This window comes from Dendrobates tinctorius, unplaced genomic scaffold (genome assembly GCF_039654945.1).
Source record: "Dendrobates tinctorius isolate UK_male_01 unplaced genomic scaffold, ASM3965494v1 ptg000090l, whole genome shotgun sequence".
Lineage (NCBI taxonomy): Eukaryota > Metazoa > Chordata > Amphibia > Anura > Dendrobatidae > Dendrobates > Dendrobates tinctorius.
The window spans coordinates 3,158,202-3,177,058 of NW_027361758.1; the positions used below are offsets into that span (position 1 = coordinate 3,158,202).

Consider the following 18,857-nt stretch of genomic DNA (forward strand, 5'->3'; position numbering starts at 1 on the left):
TTCCCCCTGCGGATTTGGAGAATGGAGCAGGTGGAAAACCGCACAAAACAAGTGACATGCTGCATATTTTGTACCGCAAGAAAACCGCACGGAAAAATCTGCAGCATCAGCACAGCGTTTTGTTTTTTTTAAATTGATTTACATGCCACTGTACATCACAATGCGGATATGCAGCGTTTCTGCGCGGTAAAATCCGCTGCGGATCCGCTGGAAATCTGCATCGTGTGCACATGGCCTAAAGGCCCCGTCACACACAGCGATCTCGCCAGATTGCTGTGTGTGAACGGGGATCAGCGACAAGCCCCCCCTGCCGGTATCGCTGATCGTGCTCGATCGTCCTGGGCCATTTTTTGATCTCTGGTCTCCCGCTGGCCAGCGCGCATCGCTGCGTGTGGCAGTGAGAGATCAGCAACGCTGGACGCTGGTTTCCAATATAAACATCGGGTATCTAAGAGCCGCGCGGCTCTTGGATACCCGCTGTTTACCCTAGATACCAGCGCACGCTGGTTTCCAACGTAAACAGCGGGTATCCAAGAGCCGCGCGGCTCTTAGATACCCGATGTTTACATTGGAAACCAGCTTGCTAGCTGGTCCTGATCACTGGAGGGGCTGTCTGTTGTGATTGAATTCACTTTCTGGCCTACTTTTGGTTACTAGTGAAGGTATTGGAGCTGGTTATATTGACAGAGGGGTCGCGAGTTCTCTTTCCGGGCTCCCTCTGGTGGTTACAGGAGGTAACGGAGCTGATCTAATTAACAGAGGCCTGCCACCTGATAATGAGGAGGACGATTGGACATCTGGAGTTTTTGACTGGATTTAAGACAGCCGACTCCCTCTATCACTGCTGGTGATTTTTTCCTGCCTCCTGAGGTCTTAGTTTCCAGCTCAGTCCCTACATGCTCAAGCTAAGTGTTCTTTTGCTATTGTTCACATTTGATTTGGTTTTGTCTATTCAGTTTTGTGTGGTCAGCCAACTTCGGCTGGGGCTGTGCTGAATTTCCATCCTTATGTTACTGCTTGTGCCAGTTTGTTTTTGTCCCTTATTAGATTGGCCTCTTTTAGCTCTGCTTTCAGAATATGCCAGAGTGCTGATATAGTGGGCGAAGTCGAGTGACTTCAGTATTTTTCTATCAGACATGTTGGACATTTTTTGCAGGGTTTTTTGCGTGATTGCAGACAGTGTCCTTCCTTTCCTGTCCTGTCTAGTTAGTGTGAACCCCATCGTTTGCTCAGCCTATTTTCCTACCTGCGTTTGTGTTTTCATCTTGTCTCACTGACAATATATGTTTGGGGGCTATCGATTCCTTTGGGGTCTGCTCTGGGTCAGTTTAGATTTCCCCTTTCTTGCTTTAGGCTTATTTAGTTCTCCGGCTGTGTCGAGGCGTCTAGAATCATTGTAGGTACGCTCCACGGCTACTGCTAGTTGTGTGGATAGGATCAGGGGTCTGCAATCCTCTTAGTTACCAACCTCTCTGGTTTTCTGTGGCTTAGCTTGGTCTTGCTTTCCTCCGTGACCCAATCATAACAGCTGTCTATGTGACAGCTCACCAGCGATCAGCCTAACGATGTCCCAGAGATCCCATCCATGTCAGATCGTTGGTGGGATCGCTGGGACATCGTTATGTGTAACGGGGCCTTTAAAGGGAATCTGTCACCTCATTTTTGGCCTATAAGATGCGGCCACCATCATCAGGGGCTTATCTACAGCATTCTGTAATGCTGTAGATAAGCCCCTGATTAGAGTTGAGCGAAACGGGTTGGTCAAATTCAAAAGTCGCCGACTTTCACCGAGCGAAACAGGTCGGCCATGCGGTCGCCGACCCGAGCGCCAAAGTCGGATTTCCCAGAATGCTTGCACGTGACTTTTTTCAGCCACTGAGCAATGACATACACTGTGTGCAACAAGATGACATGTGCAGCGTCCGGAGAAAGATTTTGCGCACTTTAAAAAAGCGGTCCGGCCTGTAAGTGTGTTTACTGTCCTCCACTCCCTGTCGACTTTGCTTCCCCATTGACTTGCACTGGGTTTCGTGTTTCAGTCGGACCTTCGACTTTTCACGATAGTCGGTCGATTTTGTTCGACTCGATTTTTGAGAAAGTCGGGTTTCACGAAACCCGACTCGACCCTAAAAAAGGAAAAGTCGCTCATCTCTACCCCTGATGTAACCTGATAGAGAAGAAAAACAAGTTATATTATACTCACCCAGGGGCGGTCCGATCCGATGGGTGTAACAGATCTGGGTCTGGCGCCTCCCATCTTCATGCGATGACAGCTTCCTTGCTTCTGTTGCGGCTCCTGCGCAGGCGTAATTCTTTGCTCTGTTGAGGGCAGAGCAAAGTACTGCAGTGCACAGGTGCCAGGAAAGGTCAGAGAGGTGCGGTGCCTGCAAACTGCAGTACTTTACTCTGCCTTCAATAGGGCAGATCAGTAAGCCTATGCAGGAACCGCAATAGAGGCAAGGAAGAGGACGTCATCGCAACGCCCATCGGACCGGAACGCCCCCACCCGGGTGAGTGTAATCTAACTTGTTTTTGTTATCTTTCAAGTTACATTGGGGGCTTATCTACGGCATTACAGAATGCTGTAGATAAGCCCCTAATGGTGGTGGCCACAGCTTATATGCAAAAAATGAGGTGACAGGTTCCCTTTAAATTTCGAGGTCCCGGTTCCAACTGACGGATCCACATGGAAGAGTTATATGGCAATCCACTGCCCAAGTGATAGGCCCATGTTGTCTCTAGCAGCCCACTGCACTTGACCTCAACAGTGAACTTGCTTATCTTTTTATCTACTTCCGATTCCATCAGTCGGGAAGTGCTCCCCCTTTTATTCACACTATTGCACTCCTTTCTGAGGGCTTGTACCTAACATTGACTTCCTTATCTATTTCCTATCCTTACAGTGTATTACTAATAACACTTTCTCCTCTTATCTATAAAACACTTATAGGCTATCATGGGGTTCCCACATTTGCCCCACTATTCTACACATTACCATAACACATTATATAGGAATTGTTCACATACACATTAAATGTATAAAACCGCATAACACTGTTCACATTACACAGATTCGTACGGCGGTTGTCTTCAGGGCAGGAACAAGGGACAGTCCTGATCCTCACATAATGAGCATTGATCAACTATATTATAGTCTCTCAATGTTCGTTTATGCACCCAATGATGGGGACAGAGTGATGACTGTGCTCCATATACAATATCATGTTATCGGCAACATATCCAAAGTTTTTACTAGGGTCTGTGTTGCCAGTAACAATGAGTCTTATTTATGCGTAGGAATCATATTGCCCAACAAAGAAACTTTTTGCTCCTGATTGCAGCATGTTTACAGCAGCAGATAATCCAATCAAGAAAGAGTATTACTATATACACTCACTCCCCAATTATTGGCTCATGTATAAGGATTATAAGACAGTTCACATCTGCACATGTTTATAACTAGGCCATTCCCCAATGTTGGAACCAGTGTACAACTGTACCAATGTGACCATCCAACCTCATTAGCTTATGGCAGCTTCTTTTAAAAAGGAAGAACTAGTCAACTTTCCAATGTAGGGTCCAACGTAATCATGAGCAGAGTATTAGATCAGAAAGACATGGTGGACAGTAGTGTGGGCAGCGTCTTCTTACCTCAGCATCACTGGTATCTCCAGTATTAGATCAGAAAGACATGGTGGACATCAGTGTGGGCAGTCTCTTCTTACCTCAGCACCACTGGTATCTCCAGTGTTAGATCAGAAAGACATGGTGGACGGCAGTGTTGGCAGCCTCTTCTTACCTCAGCATCACTGGTATCTCCAGTATTAGATCAGAAAGACATGGTGGACATCAGTGTGGGCAGTCTCTTCTTACCTCAGCACCACTGGTATCTCCAGTATTAGAGCAGATAGACATGGTGGACGGCAGTGTTGGCAGCCTGTTCTTACCTCAGCATCACTGGTATATCCAGTATTAGATCAGAAAGACATGGTGGACAGCAGTGTGGGCAGCCTCTTCTTACCTCAGCACCACTGGTATCTCCAGTATTAGATCAGAAAGACATGGTGGACATCAGTGTGGGCAGTCTCTTCTTACCTCAGCACCACTGGTATCTCCAGTATTAGAGCAGATAGACATGGTGGACGGCAGTTTTGGCAGCCTGTTCTTACCTCAGCATCACTGGTATATCCAGTATTAGATCAGAAAGACATGGTGGACAGCAGTGTGGGCAGCCTCTTCTTACCTCAGCACCCCAGTATCTCCAGTGTTAGATCAAAATATCCACTACAAGCACTTTTCTATGCAGAGGCGGAGCTTCTACTGCACATGCTCACAGACACCTGTCACTACATTCTAGGACCAGTTTCTGTCAGTGTAACAAGATGATGTACAGTTTAATCCTATAGTGACCTATACTATTGCCTGTTGTCTCTCTAGAGAAAATGATTGCGATTTGCTAACTGAATATATTTAGGAATTTATTTTGTAATGACATTTCCTTTAGCTAGTTATCTCCTTCCATTACAGGAGAATGGCTGCTTTCACCACTAGTGCTTTTATAGCATTGCATGGGCTTAGTACAGCAAAAGGCCACTTTCACATATCAGTAGTTGTAAGACATAACCAGGAGTGGTGTTTCAGTGGGTTTCACTCTTGATTTTGGTTTATAAATACTGATGTAAATAAAATACTGCTGTGTCAAAGAGGCCTCCAGCATACAAGTGGTTTGTGAAACTGGTTATCATCAAGCACAAAAAATACAAACTACTCTTTATAAAGACCTGTGGTTTGTGGCTGTCTTTGTTTTCTCATCATTGTAAAATTGCAAAGTGTTTATACATTTAATCACCTTTTGTAATTAAATCACATATTAATCTGCAGAACATTAAAATTAAGGGATCATGTGACTGTTCTTAAAACGAAAAAGTAAAAGACAAAAAATAAATTTAATGAAAAATGTATCAACCCACGTTTGCCATTTTGAAGTATTTCGCACACAAAACAGCAACAAATACTACTATGCAAAGAAGTCACTTAAAAAAGCAAACCGCATATGATGAATTTGAGTCCAACTAGAGACTTCCAGAGTTTATCAGTCCAGTGTATGAAAGGGAATCTGTCAGCTTTTTGCTACGTCATCTGAGAGCAGCATGATGTAGGGAAAGAGACCCTGATTCCAGCAATATATCTATCGTTTAGTTTACTGGGTGCACCATAGTTCTAGAGATGTAGCAGAGCTCAAAAGCTGCCCCCTGCCTACACCTGTAACTCATAGCTTACTGTGCATGTTGTATAGTGATAGCAAGCTGCTAATCAGTGGTGGGAGTTGTTGGTTCAAGATTTACAGTGGCAGCTATTCCAGCAGTGATCATTTTCTGCTAATAAGCACTCATTGTATTGAAACAACAGCACATAGCCTAATAAGTGACACATTGCTGGAGCCAGTGTCTCAGCACCTACTTCAGGCTGGCCTCAGGTTACTGTATATAGCAAAAACCTACTGACAGATTCCATTCAATGAGATGAGCATAGACTGTGCCATGTAAATAAATAAATATATATATATATATATATATATATACTGTATCTCATATAGCCATAGTGACATGCAAGTGCTCCAGCATTGTCTGATCAGAACCATCTCTTTAGTATTTTATGCAGTTCATACAGATTCTCTGAACATTTTCTCTTATGTAATGGTCCAATGAAAAATACTCTTCACAATATATAGTATCTTTCTGACTTTAAGATGCACATGACCATAAGACGCACCCCAAATTTTGGGGTAAAAATAGCAGAAAAAAAGATTTTTATAAGATGGGGGTCCGTCTTATTGTCAGAATTTAAGGTATCTTATCTGAGGGCTGGCAGTGGTACATCAGGGTCACAGGAAGCATGGTCCCTTCCTCAGGATAAGTCTGGTCCGGTGTCGGCGGTGTGGGCTGTGGGGAGTGCACCTTAGCAGAGTCCCTTCCTGCTAAGGTGGGCGATGCCGCGGCCTGGTGTCCACAGGGGGTTGCAGCAGTGGTGTGGCGGCGGCAGAGGTGCAGTGATGCTGAGGCGCGGTGGGCTGTACGACATGCACCTGAGCTGGGTCCCTTCCTCAGGTGAGGTGACGCCGCGGCCCAGTGTCCAAGGCGAGCAGCAGAGACGGGTTAATCACGGGTTTCTCGGTAATCTGCTTTCCGGGGCTTCAGGAAAATGGCCGCAGTGTGTGTGCAGATGGAAATCGCGGCAGCCATTGTCCTGAAGCCAAGATCTCAGTCTGCAAACTCGGCTTCAGGAAAATGGCTGCCGCGATCTCCATCTACGCACGCGCGGCCTCCCGCGGCCATTTACCTGAAGCTCCAGGAAGCAGAGAACTCAATCTTCGCACGCGCGGCCTCAGGAAGATGGCTGTCACCACCGAGAAACCCGTGATTCACCCGGCTCGTTCTCCGTGGACACTGGGCTGTGGCGTCGACACACCTGAGGAAGGGACCCTGCTCAGGTGCACGCCGTACCGCTCACCGTGCCTCAGCATCGCCGCACCTCTGCCGCCGCCACACACACCACTGCTGCAACGCCCCGGTAAGCCTACGTTCGCACTATAAGATGCACCCCCCATTTTTCTCAATTTTTGGGGGGAAAAAGTGCATCTTATAGTCCGAAAAATACGGTAATTTTGCTTCCTTCAGCTTTCTGAGCCCTGTTGCAAAATTTGTAATGGGGTCCCCCAAAGTATGGTGCTACAATTGGAGCTAGTTATATGTGGCCCATGAAACATCTTGGGCTCCTAGGTCTGTCCTTATAATAGTGCCACTAGTCTGTAGACTATTTCTAATACTTCCATCCTAATACTCCTTTTTGGTAAAGTGGATCTGGAGTGGAATGACGTTCCTGAACACTGCTGAAGGATCTGGAGTATATAAACAATGTGAGGCGTTTTGTAGTATGATCTAATGGGTCCATCACTGTCCTATAAACTGTGCAAGAATTTTGAAAAGGAAGCTGCCTCGATCATAAAAGCTAATGCAGCGAGCAACACTCCTGAGCACCGCAATGATTGGCTATTTCCGGTGGATATGGCAAACATTCAATGCAAACTCCATGTGAAAGTGGCCTAAATAAGCAGCTCATGCCATCATCCCCTATTACTAATCTTAGGAGTGTCTGATTGGAGTCAAAGTTACAATGAATAAACGCTCAGTAACAATGGAACTAATCCTGTTACATTGTATATTATGAGAGCTCTTATTTGCAATAAAAGGGGTTGTCTGGCCGTTTGATAGGTCACAGTCACTTTGCAACTAGTGACTATAGACTCCTGAATGCTTACAGTGTGTAAACCACACACTGTCAGGATTCTCCGGTGTTAAGGCCCAGACTGAGCGGTCATGTCACCACAAGTATGTGATCAATACGAGTGAATTCAACAAGACTGGGCATGTCCTGTCAGAATGTGGCCGGGAGTACGCAAATCGCATACTGGCATTCACGTGACCTGCTCTCGACCTGAACAATGGAGAATCCTGACTGTGTTAAAGTGTGCATGCTTTCAGGATTCAGAAGTCTGCAGTCACATAGTGACTACAGACTTCTCAAAAGTCTGGACAATCCCTTTAAATGGTTGTCCAGCACATGGCAACCCTAGCTTAATAATTTCATGGCCCCAATTAAAATAAAAATAATTGCTAGTCCCCCTCCTGCAGCGGGGCTGTTCCCCGATGTCACCGTTGTTTACAGAGGTTGACGTGACATTACTCTGTCATGTGCCAACTGCATAGAATGAGCAGCTGCTCATCAGCTCCAGCTCATCAATATTCCATCAGCGCAAACGTTTGCTCTGACGAAATGGTAAAGGCTACAGGTGACGAGTGGCAGCTCAGTGGCTGCTGCTGGCATGTGACAATAATTCACGTCACCCCCCCCCCCTGGAAAAGGAGATCCCACATCGGGGAACAGCGTCACTTCATGAGGGGAACATGGATTATGTTCATTTTAATTGGGGACCTGACATGTCTTAATATTGGACAACCCCTTTTAAGAAGCCACAGATTATATTATTTTCTCTTGTGTTTTTAGGGAGAAGAAATGGGTGACTGTTGGAGATACCTCACTTAGGATTTACAAATGGGTGCCGGTTGCTGAGCCGAAAGGGGATGATGTAAGCTTTTGTTAGTCTGTTCGCTTTTTTAATTTCAGAATTGATGGCTTATAGACACAGCTCTACCTGAAAGGTGAAAGGTTTATCTCTTTTCTTTTTTTTTTTAATTTTACACTGACTTCTGTGCTGTCTAAATATGCATATTTGTACGAGGCAGTGGCATTCTATCTGGAAATGAAAAATTAGTGCTTGCTTGCAAGTGAAAATTGTTTACCAGGTTTGCACACACATTTTAGGACATTTTTGAAAGTGTAACCTGATAATGAATTGTCCCCATCTATAAGTTTGAAGGGGCAAAGTCCACCAATCCATAAGCTCTGGCTAAAATGGGGCATTCTCCATCTCACTAGGTGGCGTCTAAAATATCCAGAAAATGGGGTCATTGCTCTCAATAGTGGTTTGCTACAAGTGCTACCCCTAGTTCTTTTAACAATACCTTACTGAATGCCTAAAACTGGTGGTCATACCCTGCCCAGACTAAATAACCAGTTCAGCACTTGAGACACTTCCTGTCAAATTACTTCTCAAGTATGTACAAAAATCCTTTTGACCAGCTTTTATAGCTCTATCCAGATGAAAATTCTTTTTTCTTACCCAATCTTGGGTCGAGGGGAGACTGACTACTGGTATCCCATCCCAAGAATCGGGCTCTGTAGGATCCGTCTGGATGAAGGGTAGGTCGAGCATGCTCGCCTCTGCGTCATTCATTCTCTATGGGATTGTCGGACATAGCTGAGCACAAGTTAGGAAAAATGAAAACCATCTCCCCTGTAACCATAACAAATGCAGTGCCTCCTCATGGGACTGACCAACCTGATATTAACGCGCTATGCTTGCTGCCATACTGAAAAGAAATTCTTGTCTTGGTTGCTCTCTGAAGAAATAAAAAAGAAATGTATAAAGTGACATAAAGGTAAAAAAAAAAAAGTATTTACTCAAAAAGAATCAATTGTGAATGTTCTTCTGCAGTATGTCTATTAGTCTCCCTCTGGGGGCACAGCTATATTTAATACAAGTCAATAGCACTGGAAATCCACAGCCAGTCAATTTATTTCTGTACATTTCTTTCCCTTCAGATTGATTTGAAAGTGACAGATGAGAATTCGGGACTTCTGAGGCGACCAAAACCTTGTGGAAAAGTCAGATTCTGTCTTTTCTACTCTAGTTTGATTTCAATGTTGCAGGACGTGGGTTCATCACTAACACACAAGCATGATGATTTATACACTGTTAGCACTAACTATGTTGGGATTGCTACTTTTTAATGATGAAAGCTCAAATGCTAGTGAAAAAAGACACCAAAAAAAGGTTTATACGTCTACCAGCGGCTCAGTCTGCAGAGGACCTAAAATTAAAGTCCCCAATGTTTTGTATCTAGGATTCAGGTAGCATCATTATGTGACTTTTAGTATGACGCATTCTCGGCCATGTAGAACTAAGTTAGTTGTGGGTGTGGAAACATCTGCTTCATGTCACTAGAGGCAGAAATAATGAAAACTGAGTGGAAATATCGAGATAATGGCTAAATTGTCACCTGTTCAATTGAAATGAGACATTTGTAGTATTTCAGCTTTCATCATTATTTTACATGGAGATATTTTATTAGGAGGATTCTAGACTAATAAAAAGTTTCCCGGTAGGTAGCAGTCAGGACAGTTGCCACTTATAAGCAGCATGTGGTCCCGGAGTCAGATACAACCATGAGTAGCACCTGCAGGGATATACAGTAATTGTGTATTGTATAATCTCCCAAAATATGTTACTCTTTGGTGTTATAGTTTCCTTCCACACTTCAAAACCATGGTGGTTGGTTCATTAGCTTTCTACAACATTGGCTGTGGCTGATGTAAATGGAAACATCCCCTGTAAAGCTTTTATATAAGCAGCAGTAAATATTTACCGTTCTTCTTTTTTTAATTTTAAGAAACCCCTCTTCTTTTCAATATATGCCTGACATTTGCACCAAGGTCTCAGCCCTCAGAAGCCATGCAAAATAGTTGCATGGTGGCCCAAATATTGACAGGTATTGAAAAGTGGCAACGGTCTTGATTATTGCCTTTGGGACATCTTTTTATTAAAGCTCTGACTTTGTTTGACGTTAGGATCAAAGTTACATATTGTATTGTGAACCCTCGCTATATTACATTTCCATTACAAGACAGATAATTGCTGTAGCAGGAAAATCTTATCCAAATGCCCTGGGATGTTTATTTCTCACGGGAATTAATGTGCACATTTTAAAGGGGTTCTCCATTGCTTTTATACTGTTCTCTTATTATTCGATCGGTGGGGTCTGACATTGGACACCCCCACTGATTATCTGCTATAGGCTCTAGCGGCGGCCAAATGTAAGCAATGTTTGGAATGGAACACCGCAGCTCCATACACTGTTTAGTTGTTGTTACTGAGAGGCAGCTCAGCTTTTTGCCAATTGAATAGGAGCAGAGCTGCTCTTCTCACCAGTAGGCACTAAACGGTATATGTGATGTGTTGTTACGCTCCAAACATTGCCTACATGCAGCTGACAATAGCTAATGGATGGGTTGGGGGTGCCTTTGATAGACTCCCAAAAGTCTGGTGTTGATAATCTATCCTAAGCATAGGCCATCACTATGAATGTAGCGTGCAGCCATTTAGAAAATATGCATGATGTTCATTCTTTTGGGGCTTTATAGACTTACTAGCTAAAGAGCCCGGTACTGCCCGGGCATAGTAACTAACTGTGGTTAGTTATAGCAAATTATAATTATCCTCCATCCCATATACCCATCATACATATCCACAATCCCATAGGCCCGTGCCCATATACCCATCATACATATCCACAATCCCATAGGCCCGTGCCCATATACTCATCATACATATCCTCCATCCCATAGTCGAGTGCCCATATACCCATCATACATATTCGCCATCCCATAGTCGAGTGCCCATATACCCATCACACATCCTTCATCTCATAGTCCCATGCCCATATACCCATCATACATATCCTCCATCCAATAGTCCCGTGCCCATATACCCATCATACATATCCGCCATTTCATAGTCCCGTGCCCATATACCCATCACACATCCTCCATCCCATAGTCCCATGCCCATATACCCATCATACATATCCTCCATCCCATAGTCCCATGCCCATATACCCGTCATACATATCCTCCATCCCATAGTCCAGTGCCCATATACCCATCACACATCCTCCATCCCATAGTCAACCATTATGACATAATGAGCGGCGGGGCTTGCAACTTATGATGACATCAGCGTCGCCATGGCAACCATTATGACATCATAATGAAGGGCGGGGCTTGATACACACACACACTTTTTCCCCATTATGTAGATAGAGGCAAAATTGTTTGGTGAATTGGAACGCGCGGGGTTAAAATTTCGCCTCACAACATAGCCTAGGATGCTCTCGGGGTCCAGACGTGTGACTGTGCCAAATTTTGTGGCTGTAGCTGCGACGGTGCGGATGCCAATCCCGGACATACACACATACATACACACACACTTGAGCTTTATATATTAGATTGCTAATTTTCCCAATTTTATGGAGAAGGAAAACAAATCTGCATCTGCAGGTATTGTAGTGTTGTACATTACCTCTAGATTTTATTAAAAATCCTCAAGTACAGATTTGTAAACAGGTTGTTTTTTTATTTTTCTTTATTTTACGTGTAGGTTTGTTTGTTTGCTCTCCTTCTGCAGAAACAAATTTGCAAAATTTAGACTTGCCCTTCGAACAATAAATTGTTGTTTACTGCTAATGGTTATAATTATGTATTTGATAGATTCTTCCGAATTTGAACAATATAGAATATTTTCCTGTATTTTTAAAGTCAATGTGCTATTTTCTTATTTATTCATTAGGCACCTACCCGTCCATAGAAGGTTAGGTGCCTAATGTTAAGACTGCATGCTTACTATACTAACTACATTTGTATATGACTTGGATACATGGGGGGCTCTATTTCTGGGTAGTTTATATTAATTTCAGTAATATTTACCTCTTAATTAACTTTTTAATTTTCTTACTTCGCCCTTTGAGATTAGTTGATTGTCATGTTATATATTTTTATTTAAATATTGTGGTATTGTTTTTGTTTTTCTCTTTTTGTGTTTCCTTTTTACTTTTCAATTCAGAAGACAAAAAACAAAAAGAAAACAAAAGATGAGAAATGTGGTTCTGAATTGACTACCCCAGAAAATAGCTCTTCCCCAGGGATGATGGACATGCACGGTAGGTATAGAGATATATACTATCATTTAGGCACTCCTCACATTAGCATTGTGGCTTCTTTTCTTAACAGAACCATGTTGGACTTGTTTTCTAATGGATCCCACTTACTGTATAATAGGGTCCATCACTTCACATGTAGACTAGCCTCAAAACTTCAATGTGAACCTTAGATATCTATCAGTGTATTTATAAAACAAACGTGTGTGTGTGTTTATAACCACTCCACTGGTAGATAAGGAAATAAATCTTCGAACTTACAGATTTTTCTACTTTGATCTGAAGTTATAAAACAAGTGGACAGTGGTTACCAGGGCTGTGGAGTTGGTAAGCCAAACCTCTGACTCCTCAATTTCCATGTCTTCGACTCCCTCATACGTGTTTCATGTTTAAGTGATAAATTTACAGTAGTAAAATGGTAACATCAGGCTTGTAATCATTATTATGATACAATAATCAAGCCATTTAGATAGAACATAAAATATATTTATTGGAATACAACTTTAGAACAAAAGCAGTAACCACATGGGCAACATCTCTTACAATTTCAGGGTGGAAAGGAATTGCTTCGTGCACAGTCAGTTTTGATGAACGATTGAACTCTTCTACTTCTTTGAGAGCAAGTGAAAAATGTTGCTGAAATATGGTTAATCTGTTTTCTATGGGAGTGGAATCTTTTTCCCTGCGGCAACACTTTGCCTGCTCCATGTCATCCAAATACTTTTCGAAATCAAACTCCTCATCTGATGAGGATGACGAAACGGCAGCAGCAGCACGGGCAGGACCCGAGTCCTCTTGCTCTTGGCCATCTTGTAGCCCACTCATCCTAACTGCTACCTCAGTCAAAGCTTATTTTCCTTTAGTAAGCTATTGTTCATCCTGCAATATACGATGATTCGGGTCCACATAAACAGCTGCCAGAAGAATTTTATTTTCTAATAACAATGCCTCTCTCCGTTTCATTGAAGCAGCAATGCCATCTGCGATTAAACCTCCTCTTTGGGAGATGCCAAACAACAAATTCTTCCACTCCTTTATAAAAATGCCAGGAGTTAAACCCTCAGCTTGTAACTTTTTAGTCACTGTAAATGGGTGATGAAGCAATTCCTTCAATTCAGCCACCTGTGTCCATTAACCTTCATGTAGTGTTACCCGAGGGTTGGCCATATCTACAAGGAAGGGTTTCAGCTTAAGCAATCGCTCAATCATTAAATAGGTGCTGCCCCACTGAGTGGCTTGAACAACAATTGCCCCTTTTCCAGCACGGCTCTTCAAGATTGGAATCAATTTTACGGGTTCTGGCAGCAATAGCCAATTTCCTCACTCTGCTAATCAGAGTTCCAGCATGTCTCTCTTGCAGACTATCTCTTATTGCCAGCTGCAGCGTGTGCTACAACACAGCACATGTGATGAATAGGAAAAAGGTGTGAAGCAGCTTCAACAAGATCATCTTAAGGCCCCGTCACACACAGCGATCTCGAGATCGCTGTGTGTGACGGGGATCAGCGACCAGCCCCCCTGCCGGTTATCGCTGATCGTGCAGGATCGGCTCCTGGATGCCCGACGTCTACATTAGAAACCAGCGTCGCTGGTCCTGATCGCTGGGGCTGTCTTGTGACAGCTCACCAGCGATCAGCCTAACGATGTCCCAGCGATCCCATCATGTCGGATCGTTGGTGGGATCGCTGGGACATCGTTATGTGTAACGGGGGCTTAACTGTAAAGAATCATTTTGCTGTTCTTCTGTAGTTATATCGGTTTATTTCTCCGTTATGGGAACAGGACTGTGGCCTTCCTTCTCCAACATACTGAATGTGAAATGTTCTTCTAGCTGCTGTTCACCTTCATTATTCTCATTCATCAGTTTAATTGTACTTATCATGTTTGAAGCATTATCAGTTACAATAGCAAGAACCTGTTCTTTTTTGAGTTCATAATCTTGCAGAACTTTTTCCGCTAAGGCCTGGAGAAACTGGCTGCTGTGATGAGCTTTAGTATCTTTCACTGCCAGCGTCTTGGTAACAATGTTTTGTTGTCACAAACATATCGAACGTTGATAGCAAAATAGTTCACTCTGTGACGTGTGCAGGCATCCATTCTAAGAAACACAAAGCGTCTCTTGAGAGTCTTTAAGATCTTCCTTTTAGTTAAGGGCTTCTTCAATCACTAATTTTCTAATAGTTCCTCTTTCCAGAGAAACACCATTTTTGCGGGCCATTTCTCCATTAAGAGCTGTAAAAACTGGTCGTGCAAATAATGATAATGGTACACTGTCCTTCACATCAAGCTCGATGAGCTGTCTTTTAAACACATCTGCTGTCATTATTACAGTAACTTTGTCACAAAATATGTTGTAACTGATGTTTGAGACGCTCTTTCCTCCTCCTTTGCCTGGCGGGAAGTGCTGGGCTCTGGTTTCTTGGTGCTGCTGAGATCTTTTTCAATCACAGCTTTTTAAACTTCTGGGTTGCAGCGTTGTAAATGTCTTTTTAGATTGGAAGCTCTTGAAGAAGCATTTTTATCACTGCCTGAGTATGCACTGATTTTGGCATCACACCATTTGTTTTCATCTGGGTCACTTATACACTGACACACAAAATGTTTTTAATCTTGAGTCACTGAGATGCTCAAATACAGCTGACTTCATAAGATGCTTCTTAGACATTTTGTAATTATGTAAATTCACTCTCAAAATAACTTTGTCCTGTACAAAAAATAAGGTATATTGTAATTCTTGCAAGAATAGGGAATCATGCACTGTGTATAATTTAGGATAGAAATAAAACAAACTTTGCATAAATCAATATCACAGGTGAGAAGTATAAAGTTTGTAAAATGTTGTTAGATAGCTTTCAATTTCAGGCTTGTCTCAGGGTACAGCTCACTAAATGCTTCACATCATATTTCTTCAGTCTATGAAGAGGAAGGAAGGAGAGAGCATGTTTGTGCTGAATCATATTGCAGAACACACACACACCTCTGGCAAAAATGAAGAGACCAGTGCAGTTTTATAAAAATCTGCCTCTCTTCATGTATGCTAGCCATTCCATTGTCAGTTGAATTCCAACCAGAGTACACCTCATTATACTTAATGTGCTTCTGATTAGGTGATCACCTGCACCAAATCTTATTTAACGAAGGAAAGTATAAAAACCCCTGCTGTGGTGTTCACAATCCTCTTGGCATAGGACAAGCTGGATGGCAAAACAAGTGCTAGTAATATCCCAAAAGTAATAGGAATGAAAAAGTAACTTTTAACCATGCCAAAGGAGTTGAAAAGAAAAGTCTTGAGTTAGGAAAAAAAGGGCTCAATTCTGGCTTTACTAGCAGAGGTATACAGTGAGCGTCATGTTGCCTCCATCCTTAAAATTTGTAAGAGGGCAGACCATTACAACAAGGTCAAGCTGCAGGGCGAAAACTACTCTCCACTGACCGGGATGACCGTCATCTTTGCGAAGGGCGTATGAATCAAGCCGTATTCAAGGTTATCCTGGAAAACCAGTTGATTCCTTCTGCTCAGGCAATGTTCCCCAACTCTGAGGACTGTTTTTTTCAGCAGAACAATGCGCCATGCCACACAGCTAGGTCAATCAAGGTGTGGATGAAGGACCACCACATCAAATCCCTGTCATGGCCAGCCCAATCTCCAGACCTGAACCCCATTGAAAACCTCTGTAATGTAATCAATAAGAAGATGGATATTCACAAGCCATCAAACAAAGAAGAACTGCTTAAATTTTTGTACCAGGAGTGGCATAAGGTCACCCAAAAGCAGTGTGAAAGACTGGTGGAAAGCATGCCAAGACGCTTGAAAGCTGTGATTAAAAATCATGGTTATGCCACAAAATATTGATTTCTGAACTCGTCCTGAGTTAAAACATTAGTGTTGTTGTTTCTAAATGATTATGAACTTTTTTTCTTTGCATTTTTTGAGGTCTGCAAGTACTGTATTTTTTTGTAATTTTGATCATTTCTCATTTTCTGAAAAATAAATACAAAATTTAGTACTTGGAAATTTGAAGACATGTCAGTAGTTTATAGACTAAAAGAGCAATTTACATTTTACTCAAAATATACCTATAAAGAGAAAAATCAGACAAAATGAAAATTTTGCTGTGGTCTCTTAATTTTTGCCAGAGCTGTATATGTCATCATCAATCCTGTTAGTGTACTTCCGAATTTGAGATGTTAAAAAACAGTTTTTCCCCTTATATTCTATGTATAGTGTATACAAGTCATCAGAGCAGCTAATTTCTCCAAACAGGAGCAAAACTAAAACATCAAGCATACAGAGATGCCATATACTGGACTATTGATTTATGCCCAATTTATTGAAAGTTTAGTTATGCTTTAAGAAGTACTTCCCTTAATCCTGCTTTCCTGTTTACTCCTGAGATGAATGCAGGCATTCCTTTCCTCTGTATTTTTGTTATTTTGTACCTTATCTGTAGAGGAGGAGCTTCATTACTTATCATGAACATAAACTGCAGCGCAGATTCATCTCCGCTAAAAGTCTAGACCATAGATCAGGAATAGGACAGACATAGGACATTTCATAGCTTTCCCAAATTCTTATGAAAAAAATTCCACACAAACTGCATTGAACTACTGTACCCAATTTATTATATATTTTAAGATTCGCAGTCGGTCCATTTCATACCGACTCCCAACTACTACTCCACGACTCCGACTCCACAGCCCTAGTGGTTACTCAAGGGTGTGCTGTCTGACTACCTAGAATCTGTCACCATGTTTTTGCTACCCTATCTGAGAGCAGCATAATGTAGAGGCCAGCAATATATCACTAAGGCTACCTTCACACTTGCGTTTTTTGCGCACACAAATGCATGAAAAAAACGCATCAGGCGTTTGTGTGCGTTTTTTGCGGGTTTTGGTGCATTTTTTTAAAAAAACGCATGCTTTTTTTGCGCATACGTGCGCATTACAATGCGCACGTATGCGCACCCATAGACTTTAATGGGTGTTTTGCTGTAAAAAAAAAAAAAACGCATTGCGTGCGCATGCGTTTTTTGGGGGCAAGTCGGACGCACAAAAAATGCAGCAGGATGCATTTTGTGCGCCCGAGCGCACACTGCAAAAAACCGCATGCGCATACAAACGCGTACGTGCGCACATATGCGCACCCATGTTAAAGTATAGGGGGGAAAACACATGCGTTTTTTTGCGCTAAAAAGCAGCGCAAAAAAACGTAAGTGTGAAACCAGCCTTACTTTACTGCTTCTTTCTACTCCTGTGAAACCAGCCTTACTTTACTGCTTCTTTCTACTCCTGAATTGATCATTTCTTTTCAAAGTTCTCAGGTCCCAGCTAAAATCTATCTGTATTCAGTGAAGACAGATTGTTACATTACTGAGGTAGAATCTTCTCATTGGCCAGGGCCATCTCCTATGTGGGAGAGAGAGGTAGAAGCAGAGCCCCTCCATTCTCCTCCCCATTCCAGTCTACATAGAATCTCATCAGTTATATCAAAAGTTAGCCGCTGGAATGGTACTTACATGCACAGTAAGCAATATATTATTATACTTAAAGTACCTACATATAGAACTATAATAGAAAGGAATTCATCACCACTGTGAAGATGAGAGCATAGAAAGGAAAAGTCACACAGAACTAGATACACAAAAAATCTTTATTAAAATATTTGAATACAAAATGTTAAAAAGGTAAGGCAGGTGAATATTGTCCGGAAGCCAAGAGAAAGGGTAACCACAGATTGGAAGCGTACCGACAATTGGTAAAGCTTTGCTAGATGCTATTTAATTTATTGGCATTAAACCATGATAAAAAAAAGCTACCAAAAACTAATACTGGCCATCATTTTATACTAAAGTGCTAAGTGTAAAGACAGATATTAAGACCAAAATATCATCATCAAGTAGAGCGCATAGTTCAGCCGTTGTCAAGACAGTTCTAAGGATAACTAAACCCTGTATCTTAGCCAAGCCATGATGCCACTGCCCCTACGAGCGTTTCGGCGGGAGTGCCATCATGACAACCCTAAGCCCCTTAATGACTCCAGCTTTTTTCGGTTTTGCATTTTCGTTTTTCGCTCCCCTTCTTCCCAGAGCCATAACTTTTTTAATTTTCTGTCAATATGGCCATATGAGGGCTTATTTTTGGCGGGACGAGTTGCACTTTTGAAAGACATCAATGAATTTAGCATGTTGTGTACTCGAATACGGGAAAAAAATTCCAAGTGCCGTGAAATTTCAAATATATGGAGAGGCCACGGGTCTTGGAAAATGGCGCAATTTATTTATTTTTATTTTTTTTAGCAAACTTGGGAATTTTTTTTCACCACTTAGATAAAAAAAGAACCTAGACATGTTTGGTGTCTTATGAACGCGCAATGACCTGGAGCATCATAATGGCAGGTTAGTTTTAGCATTTAGTGAACCTAGCAAAAAAGCCAAACAAAAAACGTGTGAGATTGCACTTTTTCGT

General features: G+C 42.3%; 1 protein-coding gene across 2 annotated transcripts in view; it reads left to right on the top strand.

The window, feature by feature from the left end:
* The window catches only part of BCL7A (BAF chromatin remodeling complex subunit BCL7A), a 35,213-nt gene that overhangs the window by 1,775 nt on the left and 14,581 nt on the right, over positions 1-18,857 (top strand). Inside the window, exons 2-4 of one of the 2 annotated variants that reach the window (XM_073585998.1) lie at positions 8,065-8,146; positions 9,223-9,285; positions 12,299-12,395. In XM_073585998.1, the coding sequence (XP_073442099.1) occupies positions 8,065-8,146; positions 9,223-9,285; positions 12,299-12,395 (242 nt within the window). The remainder of the gene's footprint in view (positions 1-8,064; positions 8,147-9,222; positions 9,286-12,298; positions 12,396-18,857) is intronic. The other variant, XM_073585999.1, reaches the window with a different exon arrangement.